Source organism: Notechis scutatus, chromosome 2, assembly GCF_049901735.1.
Source record: "Notechis scutatus isolate UNSWTSFEM ecotype Mainland chromosome 2, rNotScu1.2, whole genome shotgun sequence".
Classification (NCBI taxonomy): domain Eukaryota; kingdom Metazoa; phylum Chordata; class Lepidosauria; order Squamata; family Elapidae; genus Notechis; species Notechis scutatus.
Genome location: NC_142010.1, coordinates 64,925,422 through 64,945,179, shown reverse-complemented (window position 1 = coordinate 64,945,179; position 19,758 = coordinate 64,925,422). Strand labels below are relative to the sequence as shown.

Genomic DNA, 19,758 nt, shown 5'->3' with positions numbered 1-19,758 from the left:
ATATTGTGGTCACTGTTGGAAAAGGGTTCTTTAATTTGTATTCCATAAATTGAATTCAAACTATTGCAGAAGATGAGATCGAGGCAGTTGTTAAGTCTGGTGTTGTTGGTTACTAGTTGTTCTAGTCCCAGATTTGTTACTGCATTGTAGAAGGTTGCATGTGTGGGTTCAGTTGTACATTCGTTAAGGGTCCAGTTAATATGAGGTAGATTGAAGTCATCAAGAAAGATAAAAGCATGTGGGCAGGATGCTGCCCATGTTAGTAGTGTATTTAGCTTGTTTGCATGTTCGATGTCATAATCAGGGGCTCTGTAACATAGTAAGAACCGAAATGTGATATTTAAGGACAGTTCACAGACGATGGTCTCAGGAATAGCAAGCTCCTGGGTAACTTGGATGTTTTTTAGATGTAGGGACTTTTTATAGAAGATAGCAACACCACCTCCTCTACGGATTTCACGATCTGATCAGTAAACATGGTAGTCTATTACTGTGGTAATGGAGTCAGGGAGAGATGCGTTGAGCCATGTTTCACAGACAAATATAATGTCGAATTTAGCCGTATTTAGTAAGAGGAGAAATTCAGGTATTTTATTTACAAGGCTTCTTGCATTGAGTAGCTTGCATTTAAGGCCAGTTGTGGTTGGAATAGAGGTAGTTAGGGGCGTGCGTGCGTGCCTATTATATATTATATTATTATATATTATATAATATATTCTATTATATATTATATATAATATATTCTATTACATATTATATATTATATATTATTATTATATATTATCTTTTACATTATACTATTATACATTATATATTGTGGGCAGAGCTTCACAATCCAGGTACAATAAGCACACAATGTGAATTTGTGCACATGACACCTAGTGCTAGTTACTACATGGGTGCTGCATATTGAACCAGGTGGTTTTCCCAGAGTCTTTAAAGGCAGTCCCCATGTAGAATACATTGCTATAATCTAATTGGCTTGCAATCACAGCACAAGTGAGTGTCTGTCACAAAGTCTTCTCTCTCCGGGAAGAGCTACTGCTGGTACTACACCAACCAATGTTTGGGAAAGGTCCACATCACCATAGCCTCCATCTGCCCATCCAGTTGAAGCTAGAAATTAAGGAAGATCTCAAATCATGAAACTGCTCCCATGGGGGCAGTATCATTTCTTCGAGATAAAATACCAGAGTTGGCAGAGAATCTCACTGGAAAAAAAAAACATACCTCTATCTTGCTTGGGTTCAGCTTCACCCTTAATCCATACATTGATATGATGTGATATGGCCAGGGGATCACTAGAATTATTAGGATTAATCTTCAAGACTTTAGTCACAGGCTTTTTGTGCTGTCACCACAAGAATTTCTAAGATAATGCATTTGTTATTCAACCATTTGAGACTTCACCATGACATGCAAATCCAGTTTATAACTAAAAACATGTTACATGGTAAGAACCTGAATGAGAGCTTTCATTGTAAAAAGGATATTTGATTAATTAATTCTAAGATTCTGTATTTGTAATGTGCAATATTTGTTTCAATAGTCTTGAATTGCATTTTATTTTTCCTAGCATCCAAATTTCCAGAGAGCCTTATTCCAGCAGGTAATTGGACCATGCAAACCCTGCAGTGATCCTAATCTATCTGTTGCTGAAAAAGGTATTGTCTATTCTATTTTATATATGTTTTATGCAACATATTCAGTTACTGATTTTCCTTTATAAGTTTGATATTAATAGTATTTCATTTTATCTAATACAAAGTTATCTTATCCCAATCTATTATAGATAGTTTATATATCATACTATTTAACCAAGATAATATTTCCCAAACAAAATGTTAAGGACATAATTTCTGATCCATATAAACAAAAATATATTCAAACTGGATTTTTCAAAATAAACAAATAGCTTTTTCCAACCAGTTGAAAAGACATAGTTAAGAAATTCAAGAAAATTGTGACTGTGAAGTTTTCATTTTCTGATTTATTTATTTATTTTGTGATAAAGGGATACACAATAGCTTAAACAAAAAAAGATGTAAAACAGAAAAAGATGTAAAACAGAACATTTATACTGACAAATCATGCCATGAATGGCCATCTGCAAATTATTTGCAGGGTGAGTTGGGCAGAGAGCAAATGATTAAATGTGACTGCACACTTTTTGTACTTGCATTGTCATATTCCACACAAATATGTAGGAGGGAATTTTGTATGGCCATATCACAACACATGCTTTATTTGTCAGATTTTGCTAGAATTTTGATTTGCTACAGATGCCCTTTAATATGGGCTTTCAAGGTAGACATCCTTTTATTGAGTTTTATTCTGGCAGAAATCACCTATCATCAAAATGACATCCCAGGTTGTCTGGTATTTAAATAATATACTAACACAGTAGAATATTCACAATTCATACATTGATTTTCTTCCATCTCTCTGTATTCCCAAATTCTCCAGAGGATTAATATATAAAATATTTAGGAAGCAAGCATTAGGCTTTTAAGAGAGTCACTGGGAGGGAAAAATCTGTTGTTAAGTGAAGCAGTTATTAAATGAGGCACCATGTGACCACACTGATTCAAGACCTTTTTGTTATGGTTGTTAAGCGAATCATTGCAATCATTAAGTAAGATATCATGTGATTGTGATTTGTGCTCTTCCTGGCTGATTTCTCCATTAATTTTGCTTGTTGGAAGCCTGCTGGGAAGATTTCAAAATGCAGTCAAGTGATCTCAGGACACAGCAACCTTTGTAAATGTGAGCCGGTTGCCAAGCATCTGATTCGCAATCACATGACTGCAGAGGTGGTACGAGAGTCATAACTTTGAAGATGGGTTGTATGTCACTTTTTCAGCTCTGTTGTAACTTTGAACCATTGTTAAACAAATGGTCATGAGTCAAGCACTACCGATGGTGGTAACGAAAGTCTGAGAGCCAGCTTGGTATAGTGGTTCAGGCATAAGGTTAGAATAACAATAGCAATAACACTTAGACTTATATACAGCTCCACAGTGCTTTATGGCACTCGCTGAGTGGTTTGCAACACCATCATATTGCACCCAACAATCTGGGTCATCATTTTACTGACCTCTGAAGGATGGAAAGCTGAGTCAGCCTTGAGTCCCATCAGGATTGCATTCCTGGATGTAGGCAGAGTCCGCCTGCAACATTGCATTCTAACCACTGAGCCACCACAATTATAACATATTCAGAGTGTTGAAAGAATACTGAGCTATTTCAAATAGGTTCAGTTCAAAATTAGATACAGTCATAATAAACATACCTAGGACATAGAACAGTAGCTTAATCCAGGTATGAATGACTATTAACTCTCATTATATTTGTAGTAAAAATAGATTTATTAAGAAATACATTGGTAGGAAAGCCTCATTCCTATTTGAAGTACATTTGGAAGAGAGAAAGAGAAAACAGGAAGATTTCTGGTCTTGCTTTGTTAAGCATAGTTGAGATGAGAGACAGAGACAGAGACAGTGAATAAGGAATTTCTCCTTACCTATTTCTTGTCATTTGCCTTAGTAGCCAAAAGGCTCATAGATACAAATCTCCAAAATTATGTTCATAAAGATTATATAATAAATTATAACTTAATTTAAATTATATAAATTATAATTAGGCAGTAATCATATTACTAGCTTTTTATGAAATGGTGCCATTTAATTCTTCACTGTAAATAAGCAATTAAAATCAGTTGTCCAATAGCAAACAAGATATTTTCAAATGAACTATGAAACAGAAATGGCATCTGATGGTATAGGAGATTGTGTTGAGGCTGACAAAGAAAGCAGAATATCTCTGAATACAAAAAATAGTAAATGGGGGATTTCATCAAGGGCTTCTCAAATAAGTAGACTCAGTCCTCCATAAAAACATTTTCTGGAAAAAAATTTTTTTGAATAGAATAGAATAGAATAAAATAGAATAGAATAGAATAGAATAGAATACTTTATTGGCCAAGTGTGATTGGACACATAAGGAATTTGTCTTGGTGTAAATACTCTCAGTATACATAAAGAAAAGGTACATTCGTTAAGAATCAAGAATCATAACATACAACACTTAATGGTAGTCTTAGGGTACAATCAACAATCAAATCATACTAGGAAACAGTCAAGTGGGAGGGGATGGGTGATAAGGAGTCGTGAGAAGATTAACTGTAATAGTAATGCAGACTTTGTAAATAGTTGGACAGTGTTGAGGGAATTATTTGTTTAGCAGAGTGATGGCTTTCGGGAAAAAACTCCTTGTGTCTAGTTGTTCTGGTGTGCAGTGCTCTATAGCGTCGTTTTGAGGGAAGGAGTTGAAACAATTTATGTCCGGGATGTGAGAGATCTGTAAATATTTTCACAGCCCTCTTTTTGGCTCCTGCAGTATACAGGTCCTTGATTGAAGGCAGGTGGGTAGTAATTGTTTTTTCTGCAGTCCTAATTATCCTCTGAAGTCTGTGTCTGTCCTGTTGGGTTGCAGAACCAAACCAAACAGTTATAGAGGTGCGGATGATAGTCTCAATAATTCCTCTGTAGAACTATATCAGCAGCTCCTTGGGCAGTTTGAGCTTTCTGAGTTGGCACAGAAAGAACATTCTTTGTTGTGCTTTTTTGATGATGTTTTTGATGTTAGGTGTCCATTTTAGGTCATGTGATATAGTAGAACCTAGAAATTTGAAGGTCTCTACTGTTAATACTATGTTGTCTAGTATTGTAAGAGGTGGTAGTATAGGGAGGTTTCTTCTAAAGACAATCTGTCTTACCAAAGTCATTAATAAATGTGAACTGGAGGGATCGAAACTAAATTCTCAATATTCTGTATTCTAATCTCTAATTTTTGTCATTAAAAGTTATTAAAGAAATCTGTGTTAATTTTGCTCTCTTAATCATGTCCTTCAGTTGATAGGCTTGAGAAATAGAGATTGGGACTATTGAAATATGGAATCTAGCCCCAGAGCACAACAGAGTTTTAAACAAAAAGTGCACATTAAAAATTGTCTTAAATCATTTTTGAGATCAAATATATTTTGTTGTATTTTTATTACTAAAAATTGGGCATTAAAAAGTGTCTTATATAAATAAAATGCATGGTATATTGTTGATGTATAAAAACATTTCACTTCTGCCTTTAGATAAAACAAAATCGCTTGAAATTCTACAAAAAGCAGCTTAGGTCATGAGAAGAGCAGAAAACCTGCTAAAATAGAAAGCAACAACTATTTTGATTTTAAAAAATTGACTTTGCCTCCTCATTGTGAAAATGGAGTGGATTCTAAAACTGCAAATTGTCATCTTTTCTTTTTCAACTACAGTATTCCTTCAAGTGACAAAGTGATGATGTATAAGACTTTGGCTAATGTTCTCTATCAGATTTGCTTAAGATTGTGCTTGTTTAGCAATCAAAGCAGCAATTCTTCAGACATATTCAGTGAAAAATCTTGTGGATAATTATTAAAGCAAGTTTTTAGGAAGGATCTAATTTGGAATGTAATATAATTTCAGCATAAATTTTATTTGGTGAAATACTCTGGTGTCGTGATTATTGAGAAAATTTTCAAAAACATTGTGGCACAGTAACAGGCTTTATTGTGCATATTGTTCTTTCTTTTCCTTTTTTGGCTTTTTTATCCTGATTTTCAAAGCAAACAACTACTTACCTGTATTTTACTGGTTTTCAGAGTTGTTCTGTTTTTTTTTCATTAAAAAACACTATTGTTTCTTATCATCTACCATCCATCTTCCTGGATGAATATATGTAATGTATTAGCATGGAGCCAATCCCAAAATATTCCAGAGAGTGAAGAAAATAAGCCTGACCCATGGTAAGGGGGTCTACAGAAGAACCCTATAATGATGCCCAGATAAATCATGTGACGGCCAACACAGACATTTTTATGACTTCTCTAGAAATTATTTTAAAATTAATGGAGGAAAATATTTTCCTGGTTCTTTTGGCTGACAGTTAATCTAAACCTTGAAAACTTCAGAAAACTGTGAATGTGCTTTGGGACTGGACTTAGATTTTTAAATGATGTAAGGTAACCTGATGTATTGCTGTAGGTTTTAATGCATAAATATATATTGAGCTCAAATTATTTTTGAAAACAAATATTACTTTGAAATTTTTATCATCCTTCCAAGAACAATCAAATACTAAAAAGTAATTGAGATTTCAGATGTGGATTACTAATGAGCCTGTTTTCTTGCACGGGAACCTTCATACAATATCAGCTGTTGGTAAAATTCTGCTGCCTTTACTTTTAACTTCCATTTTATGTTTATTAAAAACATTAGACTATATTTACCTAATAACATTGATTCTGAAAGTGAGTGTTCAACTGTTAGGATTAACATTTATTTTGAATATCAATGCACAAATTAAGAAGTATGAAAAAGTCAGTGATTCTGCCCTATCTGACTTCCCTTATAAGGCCACTATTTACTACACTTTGATGCCTTCCACCATCATCTTAATGACGCCCCCCCAGCGCTGCCTGCACGAACACTGCGCAAGGTAAATGTTTTGTCATATTTCAGAACCTTCTATCCAGCCAGGTAACGATATATCGTTTCTTTTGGAGGAAGAGTGGCACATATAATGAACACATTATTGACATCTATTATCTGTCATATTGTATCACCCTAAAATTGCTTAGATTAGAATTTTAAAATATACCTGTTATACCCAGTTTTGGAGAGATTAAAAGCAAAAATCAGTATCACTAAGATAAACAAACTGTGCAAGCTATATAAAGGTCTCCTGGGTTATTTGAAAATAAAATGCTAAAAAGTGAAATACATCACCAGGATGTTCAAAAGGAAAAAAAAATAACATTCCTATTTTATATAAGCTGTTCACCTTGAACAAGTTGAAATAAATTCTGTTCAATTTTTGTTCATGCTCCCATGTGAGAGGATGAAAGTTTCCTCCTAGCTCAATAGGTACTGGGGAAGGAAAATTAATTTTATCTGCAACTGAGCTGGGCTTTCAAAATCAAGGGAAGTTATACACAATATATTCTATACTTGGCTGAACATCTGAGACACCACTGACAAACAAGTCTTTTCTTAGCACATATTTTCATTTCCAGTTATTCAAGCATATTAATTAAAATAAATTAATTAGGTCCTTAGAAAGGCCTGTTTATTATCTTTATTTTGTTTTCCAGAATTTGTTTATTTCCCAAAAATTCCATCTTGATTTCACTTCGAATTACCACTCCACTGACTTGACCTATAAATTCTTAAAGATTATTTTTCATCTCTACTCTTGTTTCAAATCTCTTTTAAATGATGCATTCACATAAGCAGCTATTGAGGCTGTTATGATAGCTGCAATATTCTTTCCCAATTTCTCAAAGTTTTTTTAATGTGTCAAATGTGATGACTTTTTCAATCATTTATGTAGCTTTTTCTATAGAAGAACTATAAAAATCATTGGTCTATTTTTTCTAATAACAGCCATTTTATTAGGTACGAAAACAGTAGTAAAAAAGAGTTTACTCTTGTTTTGCCGTAAATCTTTGATTTCATCCTTAATTCTTTGATCCCTAATTCTACAGTATGAACACATGGTTTGTCTCAGATTTGTTTTGCAAATCCAGTTGGTCTTTCTACTAGAACACTGAACAGTCTGCATTTCCATTAATCTCTTATGTATTCAATTGATTTTAAAACTCTTCAATTAAAATCCTAATGTTTCAAATACAAATGACCCCTTAATCCATTTTAAAGGTTTCTTTGTTCTTATGTGCATCTATCTAGATGATAGCTAGAATCATCTTTTTATTGCCAATGAAAAAATGGGGGAAATGTATGTGCCATTTTTGCCGTCTTTCATATAGGTAAATGCTAATGTAATGTAAAGCACCTACAAAGCCTACTCATTTGAAATTTTCCATACCTGAATAAAAGTTGAATGTTCTATTTTGTATGCAAATTGCATCCAGTTCACCAAAAAATTACCCTTAGAAACAAAAAGTCTTGCCTAGAAATTGTACATATTTAACTAAAATTCAGTTGCTTCATGTCAAATGATATGATATAGAAGACAGATTTATAGCAATGAAGAATTTGGATGTCCAAATGAAGATTCACATTCAGTCTTTAAACAATATTGAAAGGCTCTGAAACAGTGTATTTCTTTTTTAGCCATTCAGTCCTAAAACTAAATTCAGTCCATTTAGTCAGAATAGTAAAATGTATTATGTAAGAGGCTAAAACATGCATGCTTTTTTGGATATTTTGCTTGGCCCAATTATAAATACATTGTTCAGCTGTAGATTTTGTCCTTTTCATTCAATATTACCTAATAAAACTGTAGACTTTTTGTGATTTTTTCGGTTCACCAAAAATATATACGGATTGGATAATGCTACCATCACAAACAAGTGTAGCATTTTAGAAGCTTAGAGGAGGTGATATATGCTTCTTTTTAATTGAGATAAAAATCAAGGCTATCACTACTGTAAAATGAGCTGAAAATAGGAGTAATATTCTTTTAATCTATTGCAAATGTAAAGTATTTACCATGGAACTACATGAAACTCTTTATATCTTCTAATATGTACATGCCTGTCTCTTTTGCTTTGCTTTTCCATTTAAACAGTCTCCTCTTCACCCGATACCTGCATCCCCCACAAGTCCCCAGTCTGGCCTGGATGGAAGCAATTCCACTCTTTCTGGTAGCGCTAGCAGTGGTGTTTCCTCACTAAGTGAAAGTAATTTTGGCCATTCATCTGAGCCCCCTCCTCGAACAGACACCATGGATTCTGTCCCGAGCCAGGCGTGGAACACTGATGAAGACTTAGAGACACCCTATCTCCCTGTCAGGTACAGTCTCTCAGAACCTGATGTTTTAGAAACTCTCAAAACCCAGCCATGCCGAAGCCACTCCGCTCCATCTGGAGTCATTCCTCAGGACACTATGGACCCTCCAGCTCTACCCCCTAAACCATATCATTCCCGTCACCCAAATGAAGAAGGAATGATTCTGGAAGAGGATGAAAAATACCGAGCACTGCATCGCAAAATTGCCCAACCAGCTATTGGTGCAAAAGAGGAGCAATCAAGGGTGGCATGGGAGCATGGCATCAGTGAGCAGTAGGCAAAATTTTCAGAGTATAGTTTGTATGATCATTCCAGGTTTTAGAACCAGAACAGTGTGTGAAAAAGCAGAGAAGTTGATTATTTTTCTTCTGCTCTGTGAGATTGACTGGAATCAGAGACTGAGCCAGCATGTAAAAAACTGCTGCTTTTCTTTTTATTTAATTTTATACTTTCCAGGTTTTTAGTGTTTGGGATTTGTTCTTTTTCCCACACTGGATGCTACATTCCTTCTACAATTTCAGATAACAGGAAGAATTGAATGACACAAGAGGAAGCGGCATGGGATTTTTACAAGCTTTCCTCTTGGTTTGAAGAAGTGCACAAATCGAAGCAGTTGCTCTAGGAATGTGTTTATTTGTTGTGTTAAATGGATTTGGAGATTCCATGAAATGTCAAGCCAGAAGGTGCAGTTTAAAGTTTTAAGTACAGTGAATTCTGCTTTTGAAGATAACTGGATCCTTCAGGCTTCAGGCATATGAACTCTTTTGTGGTGATCTCCTTGCACTGCCTCAGGAATGCTGAAGCAATCTGACTTACGTTCGCTTGCTATTGCTTATTTTACATATTTCCTAGATTGCTAGACTTTTTATTTCATTTTTTTTTCTCATCATGGTGTATTCAAACAACCTGTAGCCCATTTTTGTCCAGCTGTGCCTAAAGAAGCTTTTGGCCCCAGCATTCTTTTTTTCTTAAAAAAATGGTGTTGCCAAAAGCCAATTCAGGATTGGCAAAGGAATAACTATGAATCAGCAGCTGGGAATCTGGTCTAGAATAAAATAAAAGGAAGATCTGAGTGCACACTTGAGGTTTGCCTCAAATGTCTTATATCATGTTTTCGAAAGATTTTCAGATCACCAAAAAAAATAAAAACCCTGTTCCAGTGGGTAAAGGTAGAGGTATTAAAATTGTGACTGATTGAAAGACATTGACATACAGAGAAAGGAGCTACTTAATTTGAATTCAAGAACTAGTTCTGCCAATTAATTTAACATGTTGCCATTATACATTTTCACCAAAGGAATCATGAAACATCGTGCCATATATTATGCAGTAGTTGATAGCGTAACTAAACTTGGAAAAGTGTATGAAAATATATGAAAGGAATACACACATTAAGCAATATGGCAAACTTATAATGCAAAATAGTTTTATATTGATAACTGAAGAATTTTAATCAATGCTTCATTTTCTTACAATTCATTCCAGGTTCTTAAAATGGAAAATATAAAGGGAAAAGCTTTAAGATCCAGATTCTTTTTTGTTTTTTGCCCAGTCTTTGGAAAGATAAACATTTAATTTATTTTTACATTTTTCACAAGCACATTGTGAAAAATATATAAATTGATGGATATACCACAAAAGTATGAACTAAATTATGAATCACTTAATACTTTAGGATCCTATTCACTATAATGGATTTACTGTGTTTCTCCCACAAAAGTCAATTAAGATGTCTATCCATTAATAGAACATGCAACATTGGTAGAATGGATTCTCCTTCTTGTGCCCTTTATACTCGCAAAATGTACTCTTCTTTGAAGCAGACTTGAGGAGTATAAAAGTGAAAAATAGCCAATGTATGAGTAAAGGTCTGCTTGTGATATGTAAACAGAATTTAGGAAAAAATCAAATTTAAAATCTTCATTTCTATAATCATTATTTGTAGGGAAAAAAGGAAGCAAATCTAAAGACCGAGGTTACAGTATCTACAGCTTCCTACGGCTGAAATTGCTTTCCATGAAAGTACAGGTAGTCTTCAACTTGCAACCATTATGACATCGCTGAGAAAACTGATTATTAATTGTTCTTAGCACTTACAGCAGTCCCCATGGTCATGTGATCAAAATTGGGCGCTTGGCACCTAGCCTGTATCTATAATGGTTGCAGCATCTCAGGGTCACATGTTCATGATTTGTGACCTTCCCGGGGGTTTTCTACAAGCAAAATCAATGGGGGAAGCTGGGGTTTCACTTAATAAACAGAGCAAAAAAAGGTAGTAAAATCAATTGTGACTCACTTAATGATTGCACTGTTTAGCAACAGATCATGACAAAAAAGGTAGTGAAATTAGGAGTGACTCACTTAATGATTGCATCATCTAGTAATGGAAGCTCCTCTCCCAATTGTGGTCAAAAGTTGAAGACTACCTGTAGTTGTTCAGTTACTTCCCTCAAGGTTTCTTCTGTGCAAAACATGTTAAGCTCTTAAGTGAAGTGACATGAAAAAATTATTTTGTTTACAATCAGTTCTTAACTTAGTCCCATTAGCAGCATTTCCCCATTGGTGCCCCCATCTACAAAAGCACAGTAGAAAATATAAGTTTCAAATTTTAGAACATCAAACATCCAGGCATCCTAAAATTCACTCATCCAAAACCCCAGCAGGATTCTTGAAGTATATAATCTTTTTGAAGTTTGAAGAGAGTGGCAGCACATTCCCAAGCATGTTTAAATAAAATATTTGTTTAAATTCACTGAGTCTTATTCTATAGTAAGTGATGGTTAGAGGATTGTATTCTGGATGTTAAATATATAGCTTGGATTTTTTTTAATGGGCCATATAATATTTAATAAATCTATATAGCTGACCGTCTACTAATGGAAATTCTGGGTGACAACAAAAGACATAATATAACTCACAAACCAGTCGAGGCCACTTAAAAAGACTTTACAGCTCCTCCCCCCGACACAAGTCAAGCTCCATTGATATTGTGGCCTGAGTGCCTAAAGGAAAAGCCAGGTTTTCACAGACTTCTAGAAGCAAAAACGTTGAACTATTTCAATGTCCAGAGGGAGGTTATTTCATCAGAGAGGTGCCATAACAGAGAAGGCACACTTCCTAGGATCTACCAGGTGACTTGTTTCCCACTGAAAAGATTTGGAACATGTCCAACTTTATGTATCTAGTGGAATAGGAAGAAACAAATGGTATTGCAAGTAACCTGGCTCCATGCCTCGTAGATAACAACCAGTACCTTGAATTGCAATTGGAAGCCTACTGGGAACCAGTGAAGTTTACATAGCAGCATACTGTATTGCATCAACAACTGTATGTGCCACTGCATTGTGGGCTAGTTGAAGTTTGCAAATGCTCTTCAAGGGCAGCCTCATATAGAACATGTTGCCGTAAGTCTAAATGGGAATTTGAGCACCAATTTGGTGTAGTGAATAAAGAATCAGGCTAAAAACCAGGAGATGAGTTCTAGTTCTTCCATGGGCCCAAAGCCAACTGGGTGACCTTGGCCCAGTCATTTTCTCTCAGCCTAGGAAAGAGGCAATTGTAAACCATTATTGAAAAAACTTGGCAAGAGAACTTCAGGGACTTGTCTAGGAAATCTCTGACATCTGGATATGATTGACCAGAAGAAAGGAAAATCAGGAGGTTATTAGGGCATTGCCTCACAGTCTAGGAACTAGCACAACTGATACATGTCTCTACTCAAGGGCCTTTTTCCTGCAGCTGCTGTCTGTTCCTCATTCAGAAGTTGAGGACTACCAGACTGTACACCATGAGAATCCCATCCAGCATTAAGAAGAGAGGTTCACTAGATTCAGAGGGCTTTAAAAGCCACAGGTAGTCAATTTCATCAGTTGAGAAAAAAAACCTGTTCTTCCCTACCAGACTCTCTCAGCATCCAGGTACTGACAGATTACCTCAACTATCAATTGGATGGCCCGGGGCAGAGGTATAACTGAGTATCATCAGGATACTGATAATACTTGATTCAGTGCCAACAGATGACCTCACCCAGAGGCTTCATGTAGATGTTAAATAGGGTTTCAAAGACCAAGCACATGCATATTACCATAATCACCAAGTTCTCTGGAGAAAGGCCCATTTTGATATATTAATACGAATTTTCAGGATCCATTATTTTTCAGTTTCTTTTATGATATTGGTCCGTGTCCATGCAGGTTTGTGATAGCTTTTTAAGGGAAGCATTGTGTATATATATATATGTGCAAAGTATAAAATCAGATTTCCAGTATATTTTAAAAGATAAATGTGAAACTAAGTATTGTATAATTTGGAACTGGAAGATCACAAAATACACGTAGTCCTCAACTTATGACCAAAATTGAGCTCAACGTTTCTTTTGCTAAGGGAAGCATTTGTTAAATGAGTTTTGCCCCATTGTACGACTTGTCAGTTGTGAATCACCGCAGTTACTAAAGTAACATGGTTGTTAAGTGAATCTGGAGTCCCCATTGACTTTGTTTGTCAGAAGGTTGCAAAAGGTTATCACATGACCCCAGGACACTGCAATCATACATAAATATGAACCAGTTGCCAAGCATCTGAATTTTGATCATGTGACTGGGGATGCTGTGATTGTCATATGAAAAGCAGTCATAAGTTCCTTTTTTCAGTGACATAACTTTTAACAGTCACTAAATGAACTGTTGTAAGTCGAGGACTACCTGTATATGGGTAGAAGTCAAGCTCTTTATTAGATACCCTATGCTGTATTGCTAAAGTTGCTTATTAATTTTTCAGATTACCAAATAAGCACTATTGCATGGAATCTATGTGTTAAAGTGGCTTTCTGTAAAAAGCATCTTTTTGGGGGGATGCAGGTAGCTAATGGAAAATAATCTTTTTTATATTTTTGGACACAAAAATAGCACAATCATGCTGCCTTGAAAAAGGTGTAAAGTGCTCCAAAATATGTTGCCTGGAAGAGAAAGTTCAAAGACATTAGTGGTTGGAAAATGGAATGAATTATTTCCATCATGTATTAGTAATAGAGAATATAGTTAAATATTGTTATTATAGAGAAAAAAAATCTTTCCCCAGGAAATATCCCCATAATAACTTTGACTCCCCATCCCACCCTTGTCCTCATTTTATTGTCAATGGAGACTAAATAATTTTCTATATGAGACTGCAGGAACTTTAGAAAGGGAGTATAATTTGCTTAATTTTCTCTGTATTATGTTTTATGTAGATATCTCAAATGAATGCTGTGTAGTTGTACAGGAAATTGAGCAAAAAATGTATAGATTGTGATGTCTGGTATTCTGCCCTGTAAATGTGTTTTTTAACCTATGCCAATCTTATTTAAACACACACATACACACACACACACAATTAAACCACTTCTCTTTTTATGTATTGTTCAGAAAACCTGTATTAATTGTAAGGAAAACAAACTAAAGGAAAAAAATGTACCAGAATCCTAAAGATATTTGGTTGTATATATTGTGATAGCATGTTTCCGGAATCAACAAATAAGTGATGTGAATTTTAGGTGTAAATATCTGATGTTTTGTTTTGGAAATTTTCTTTTCCCCACTCAGCTGCTGTGATGTGGAATTAAAGATTAATACTGATATTAAAAAGCATTGAGAAAATATATATTCTGGATTAGTGATGAAATATTTATTTAGATGGCCATGTATATCATACCAGAGTCTGTATGTACTTAAAAAACTAAAAGAAAAGAATACTCTCTATATTATTTATATATTAATCAACCAGCCCAAAAGAGAAAAAGACTCCTCTTCACCTCTTCACTAGTAATCAGCACTCAGATCAGCATAGATTAACTCCAAGGTCAATTTCAGACCAACAATCAAGTAAGCAATACCCCAATCAAGAAACTGCCAAAGAGCCATCAGTAAACAGCCCAAATGAAGAATCCCTAAGAGCACCCCCACCCAAACAGACAGGCAAGGGAGCAGAATATAAATTGACAGCAAACAGTGCTCCTTACTAGCACTGATGATGTTACCTAGTTAGAGTAATGAAACGTTTACAAGAAAACAAACAAGCCCAGAGAGCACCAAGGACCCCTCATTTTAACCCTAACCCTAAATATTCTTTAAAATGAGTAAAGCAGCATAAAGACAAAATTGATAAAGGAGTTTCGTCTCTGTACTCTGCAGTGGCTCCTGTAATTGAATTGTATAATCGGGTTTTAAGATAGCAAAATTATGGAGGCAGGCTAGACTTGCTCCCTTACTGAAACCCAGCGAAGACCTAGACCAGGGGTCTGCAACCTTAAACAATCAAAAAGCCATTTGGACCCATTTCCCACAGAAAACACTGGGAGCCACAAAACCTGGGTGGACATGGCCAACTCAGTGCCAGTCACATGACTCTCCAGCCACGCCTGCCCAGATTTTGTGGCTCCCAGTATTGTCTTTATTGTGGGAAATGGGTCTCTGTCCCTCCTCTTGGGGGAGGGAGGGAACCCCTGAACTGGTGCTGGATGGTGGGAATCTGATGTCCCGAGGAAGAGAAAGAGAGAGAACAGATGTGAAAGATCTAAGAACCCTTTTAAAAAAACAACCCAAGGAGTGCATGTTTATAAGCCCCCTTCCCAGCCATTCTGCATCTATGTGCAAGAATACGTGTTTGGATATAAAAGACAGCTCTTCCCCATTGAATCTGTGTGTGTTGGCACAAGAACAGACAGAATAATGTCTCTGCCCGTGTAGGTGCAAAGCCACTTATCTGGGACAAATCGGGCACATGAACAATTCTTGTGTGCCTGGCAAGGTCCAGTGGGGCAGGCACAGATAAGAGACAGATCATTACACTAGTCCAGTACTTGGTCTCCAGGATAAGCCAATGCGTGAATGGAGTGACAGGAGCCGCAGCATCTCCAAAGGAGATCAGGTGCAGGGCAAACAAGGAGCATGCTGGCAATTGCGGACCCCTTACAGTCAAGGCGCGATCTTGCTTGGCAGCCACAGGCCTGTCGCCTCCCTCACCACTGGAGGCTGGGAGAAAAACGCACATCTTGAATCCGTACACGCCAGTCGCTCGCACTGCTGCTGCAGTGTTGACCAAGGATGGCAGACTAGCAGCACGCTGACCATCAGCTGGGAGGTGGGGCATCACAGCAACTGACATCCGGGGGCGAGAGGGAGCTGCCAGAAGAAGCACCTGCGAGACCCACCAAGTACAGGGGCACTTCGCTCCTGCTCTGGAATATTGAGCGAGTCTCCATCCCGTTGCCGTCATCGCCCTTACCTTCTCAAGCCAGGTGATGAGTGACTGGGAGGGGAGTGGAGGAGTGGGGCCAGCCAGTGGGGGGGATCACTCAACAGGGAGCTACATCAGGGGGGCAAAAGAGCCGCATGCAGCTCTGGAGCTGCGGGTTGCCGACACCCGACATAGACAATCTGAAATATTACCGACCAGTATCACTTCTCTGCCATCTCCACAAGGCACTGGAATGGATATGGATGATTCTCAACCATATCTCAAAATTCATTGATGCAAAGATTGTTAAGGGGGCAAGTAGTTTTTAGACCTTGGAGGCCAAATCCTAAATCTTAATGCAACATATAGAGGATGTTTTCAAAAGAAAGCTAATTACTGGAGTAGCTTTCATTAACTATAGCACATTACACTGTTAACCAGAGGATATTGTTACACAATTTGAATGATATCACCAGAAATAATAAAGCTTACCAGGGTCATTGGCAGCTTCCTTCAGAACTGTGACACTGAATGGTACGAATGGTAAGGATAGTAGATGGAGGATTCAGAAGAAAGGGCTGCCACAAGAAAGTATATTGTCTCCAACATTGTATAACATACATACAAATGATCAACCAGTCCCCAACAACACACATCTATTCAACTATGTAGACGATATAGCAGTGGCCCCATAAGGATCAACTTTTGATGAGAGGGTAGCTGGGAAACGTATGGTAGCACTTGAAGAATTAGGATTATATTACACTACCAACTATTGAAAGCCCAACCCAAACAAGACCCAAGTATGTGCTTTCCACCTCCAAAATTGATGCAAGCGAAGAGTTGGATGTTATGTGGCAAGGGAACCAACTACAACACTGTTCAACACCAAAGTATCTTGGCGTGACCCTCTATAGCAGGGGTGTCAAACTCATTGTCATGGCTACATCACATGACATATCAGGACTTTCCCCCTTCACTAAACTGGCCGTGGGTGTGGCCAGCACATGATGCGTCAGGCCCATGGACCAGGAGTTTGACAGCCCTGCTTTATAGACACTCTTTTAAACAGGATTGCCTAACATTAAGGCTAAAGTCAGCTCAAGGAACAATATAACTAGGACATTGATAAACTACAAATGGGGAGCTCAACCATCTACATTGTGCATATCAGCTTTGGCCTTGAGAATATCTGCAGCAGAGTATGCACTTCAGGGTGGGACGCATCTGACATGTAAACAATGATATTGCCATCAATGAAGCAATATATTTAAATGACAGGTTGTCTCAAACCTACACCAAGTGAGAAAATATATCCTCTCGTTGGTATTGTTCCACCTAAGATCAGCAGAGAAATAGCAGCAGATGCTGAGAGAACTAAGCAAGAGAATGACATCCTCTGAATGGACATATGCCCCACAGCCCATCGACTCAGATATAGGAAGTTTTATAGCAACAACAAACGTTCTTGAGAGTATGCAAGAACAAACTGAAAAACGAAGGGGACTATCAAGCAAGGAACAAAATTAAAGGAGGATATGTGTTAGGAACATAAGTCACCTAACAGGTATTTGGGTTAGAAATATATAAACCAGGATAAACATTTTAGTACTATGTCTTTAAGAGATTGCAAAAACTGCAATTGGGTGTGGTTTTTCAAACAGCCATAAGATGGAGCCAGAAACCTGGATTGCTTTAGTCTGAATCTCAGAGAGTGTATCTTTGTTTCCTTCTGTTGGAAAGTATTGCCGTTCCTTCATTTTTCCTAATTGACTGCTATTTCTGGATTTGATGTAAGTTTGTTACTGAACTGTTTTTGACACTGGAATTTGTTATTGGATTATCCCTGGATTGAAAAACTGACTGATTTACCTGTGAATGATTTTGGATTGCTTGCTTGGACTTTGCTTAACGTTTCTGGAAGTAAAAACCTACATTTACTGCACAGTGTATCTGTGTGCTGTATGTGTATTATTCAAACACTACTCTCAAATACGTCTCCCTGTATGCACTCATTCTCCTAACGGGGAATTACCTCAACAATATGGCTGAAGAATTTGACCTCCCTTATACTTCTTGGAGGACCCAGAATAAGTTGAGAGTTGGAGTGCCTAAATGTAAAACCAATATGCTCAAGTGGAGTCTCTTAGCATATAACACCACACTATCTGAATGTAGAGGGACAAAGAGGCTGGCCCATCTGCTGGTATGTCAACTACCAGAAACATGTAGCAATAATGACTTATTTTAGACCAACAACAAACCCAAGAAGGTGGCTTCATTCTGTCAGTTAGGGGAGGAGGAGAAGAGGAGGAGGAGGTGGTCTATTTATATTACTTTAGCATTTTTTAAAATTTTCAACAACTTGGCATTATTCAGGAATATTAGAGATTAATATTTCAGTTCATTCCCAAAACCACTTTATAAACACTAGAATTTTTTTTAAAAAATCAATAATATGGAACAAAAGGGGATGAAATAGAAACAAGTGCCTGACACAGTGCATAGCCATTAATAATGCAAGAATAATTCCACCAGTATAGAAAGCAAAACATCCTGCTACAATAAAATGAAACATTAATGTACTACTGAATAGTAGATGCAGAAAAATAGAAATTCTGGAATTCTTTTTCTCTATTAAAAATTGAAAAATCTGAAGTCACTGTTTTTCCCCGGATCATCATCAATATCTGCATATTTCCATAAAATTTATTTCATTCTAGTTTCAGATTTTTACTTTTTATCATGCATAATGAATGTTGGAAGAAGCTTTTCGAAGGCAGACAAATGAACAACTGAATGAGGCCTAGTTTTTTTTTCTTTTCTTTTTTAAGCATAGCCTTGCTCCTGAATTATTTTCATCCAATGGAGAATGGTGCCCTAAGCAATGCTTGACCATTGGGGGAACTATTGTTTTTCTAGTAATTGTTCAAAGTCCCAACCCTGCCTCACTTCACTTGTTCTCTAAGGAGAAATGCAAAAGTCTTTATAAAATTCTATTCATTTCCAAGGGAAAGAGAAAACATGCATTTTCCATATGTATAATCCTAGAGTTTTACTTACTATAAAATCAACAAGTTTCAACATACAAACTACATAAATCCTCTGTTGTTAAACTAATATGTAATGAAACACATCTGAAGCAGCTTTTGGTCTGAACTCACATTTTTAATACATTTTTAAACATAATATAAACAAATGGCTCTTTGTGCATTTCCAGCTTTCATAAAACTCAGGTTTCTTAAAACGTAGTAAAACGTGTAACCAAATTTAAATTGGCTAGCATACTTTTGACATTTCAGTAATCTGGATTCAAAGCTGATTAAGCAAGATGGGCCACCATATAAATAAAATCAACTAAAACCATGTTATAAGGCAATAACATTTTTCATCTCATGCCTTAACAAAACCAACCTTCTCACTAGAAAATTGAATTACAATTAAAAAACTGTGTTCTTTCTTACAAGACTGATTAAAATTAACGGAGTGGGTATCTTTGTTCTCTCAGATGAACCAAAGAAAGAAAGAAAAATATACTAATTTGAATGTTATATTCTAATATAGAGAAAATACTTCATTCATTTCATAAGCCTATTATGCTGTAATTTTCTGTCTATTATATGAATTTATTTTACTTCCTTGAACTCTGTCAGTAGAAACAGGTCTTTGTGGGCAGAGGAGACAATATCCTGTGATTAAGTGA

General features: G+C 36.4%; 1 protein-coding gene across 8 annotated transcripts in view; it reads left to right on the top strand.

Moving 5' to 3' along the window:
- The window catches only part of DOCK3 (dedicator of cytokinesis 3), a 200,059-nt gene extending 185,579 nt beyond the window's left edge, over positions 1–14,480 (top strand). For all 8 annotated transcript variants that reach the window (XM_087954950.1, XM_087954949.1, XM_087954948.1 and 5 more), the window contains 3 exons: positions 1,577–1,664; positions 6,446–6,528; positions 8,623–14,480. In XM_087954950.1, coding sequence (XP_087811076.1) covers positions 1,577–1,664; positions 6,446–6,528; positions 8,623–9,120 — 669 coding nt within the window. In that variant the 3' untranslated portion in view covers positions 9,121–14,480. The remainder of the gene's footprint in view (positions 1–1,576; positions 1,665–6,445; positions 6,529–8,622) is intronic.
- The last annotated feature ends 5,278 nt before the right edge of the window (positions 14,481–19,758 follow it).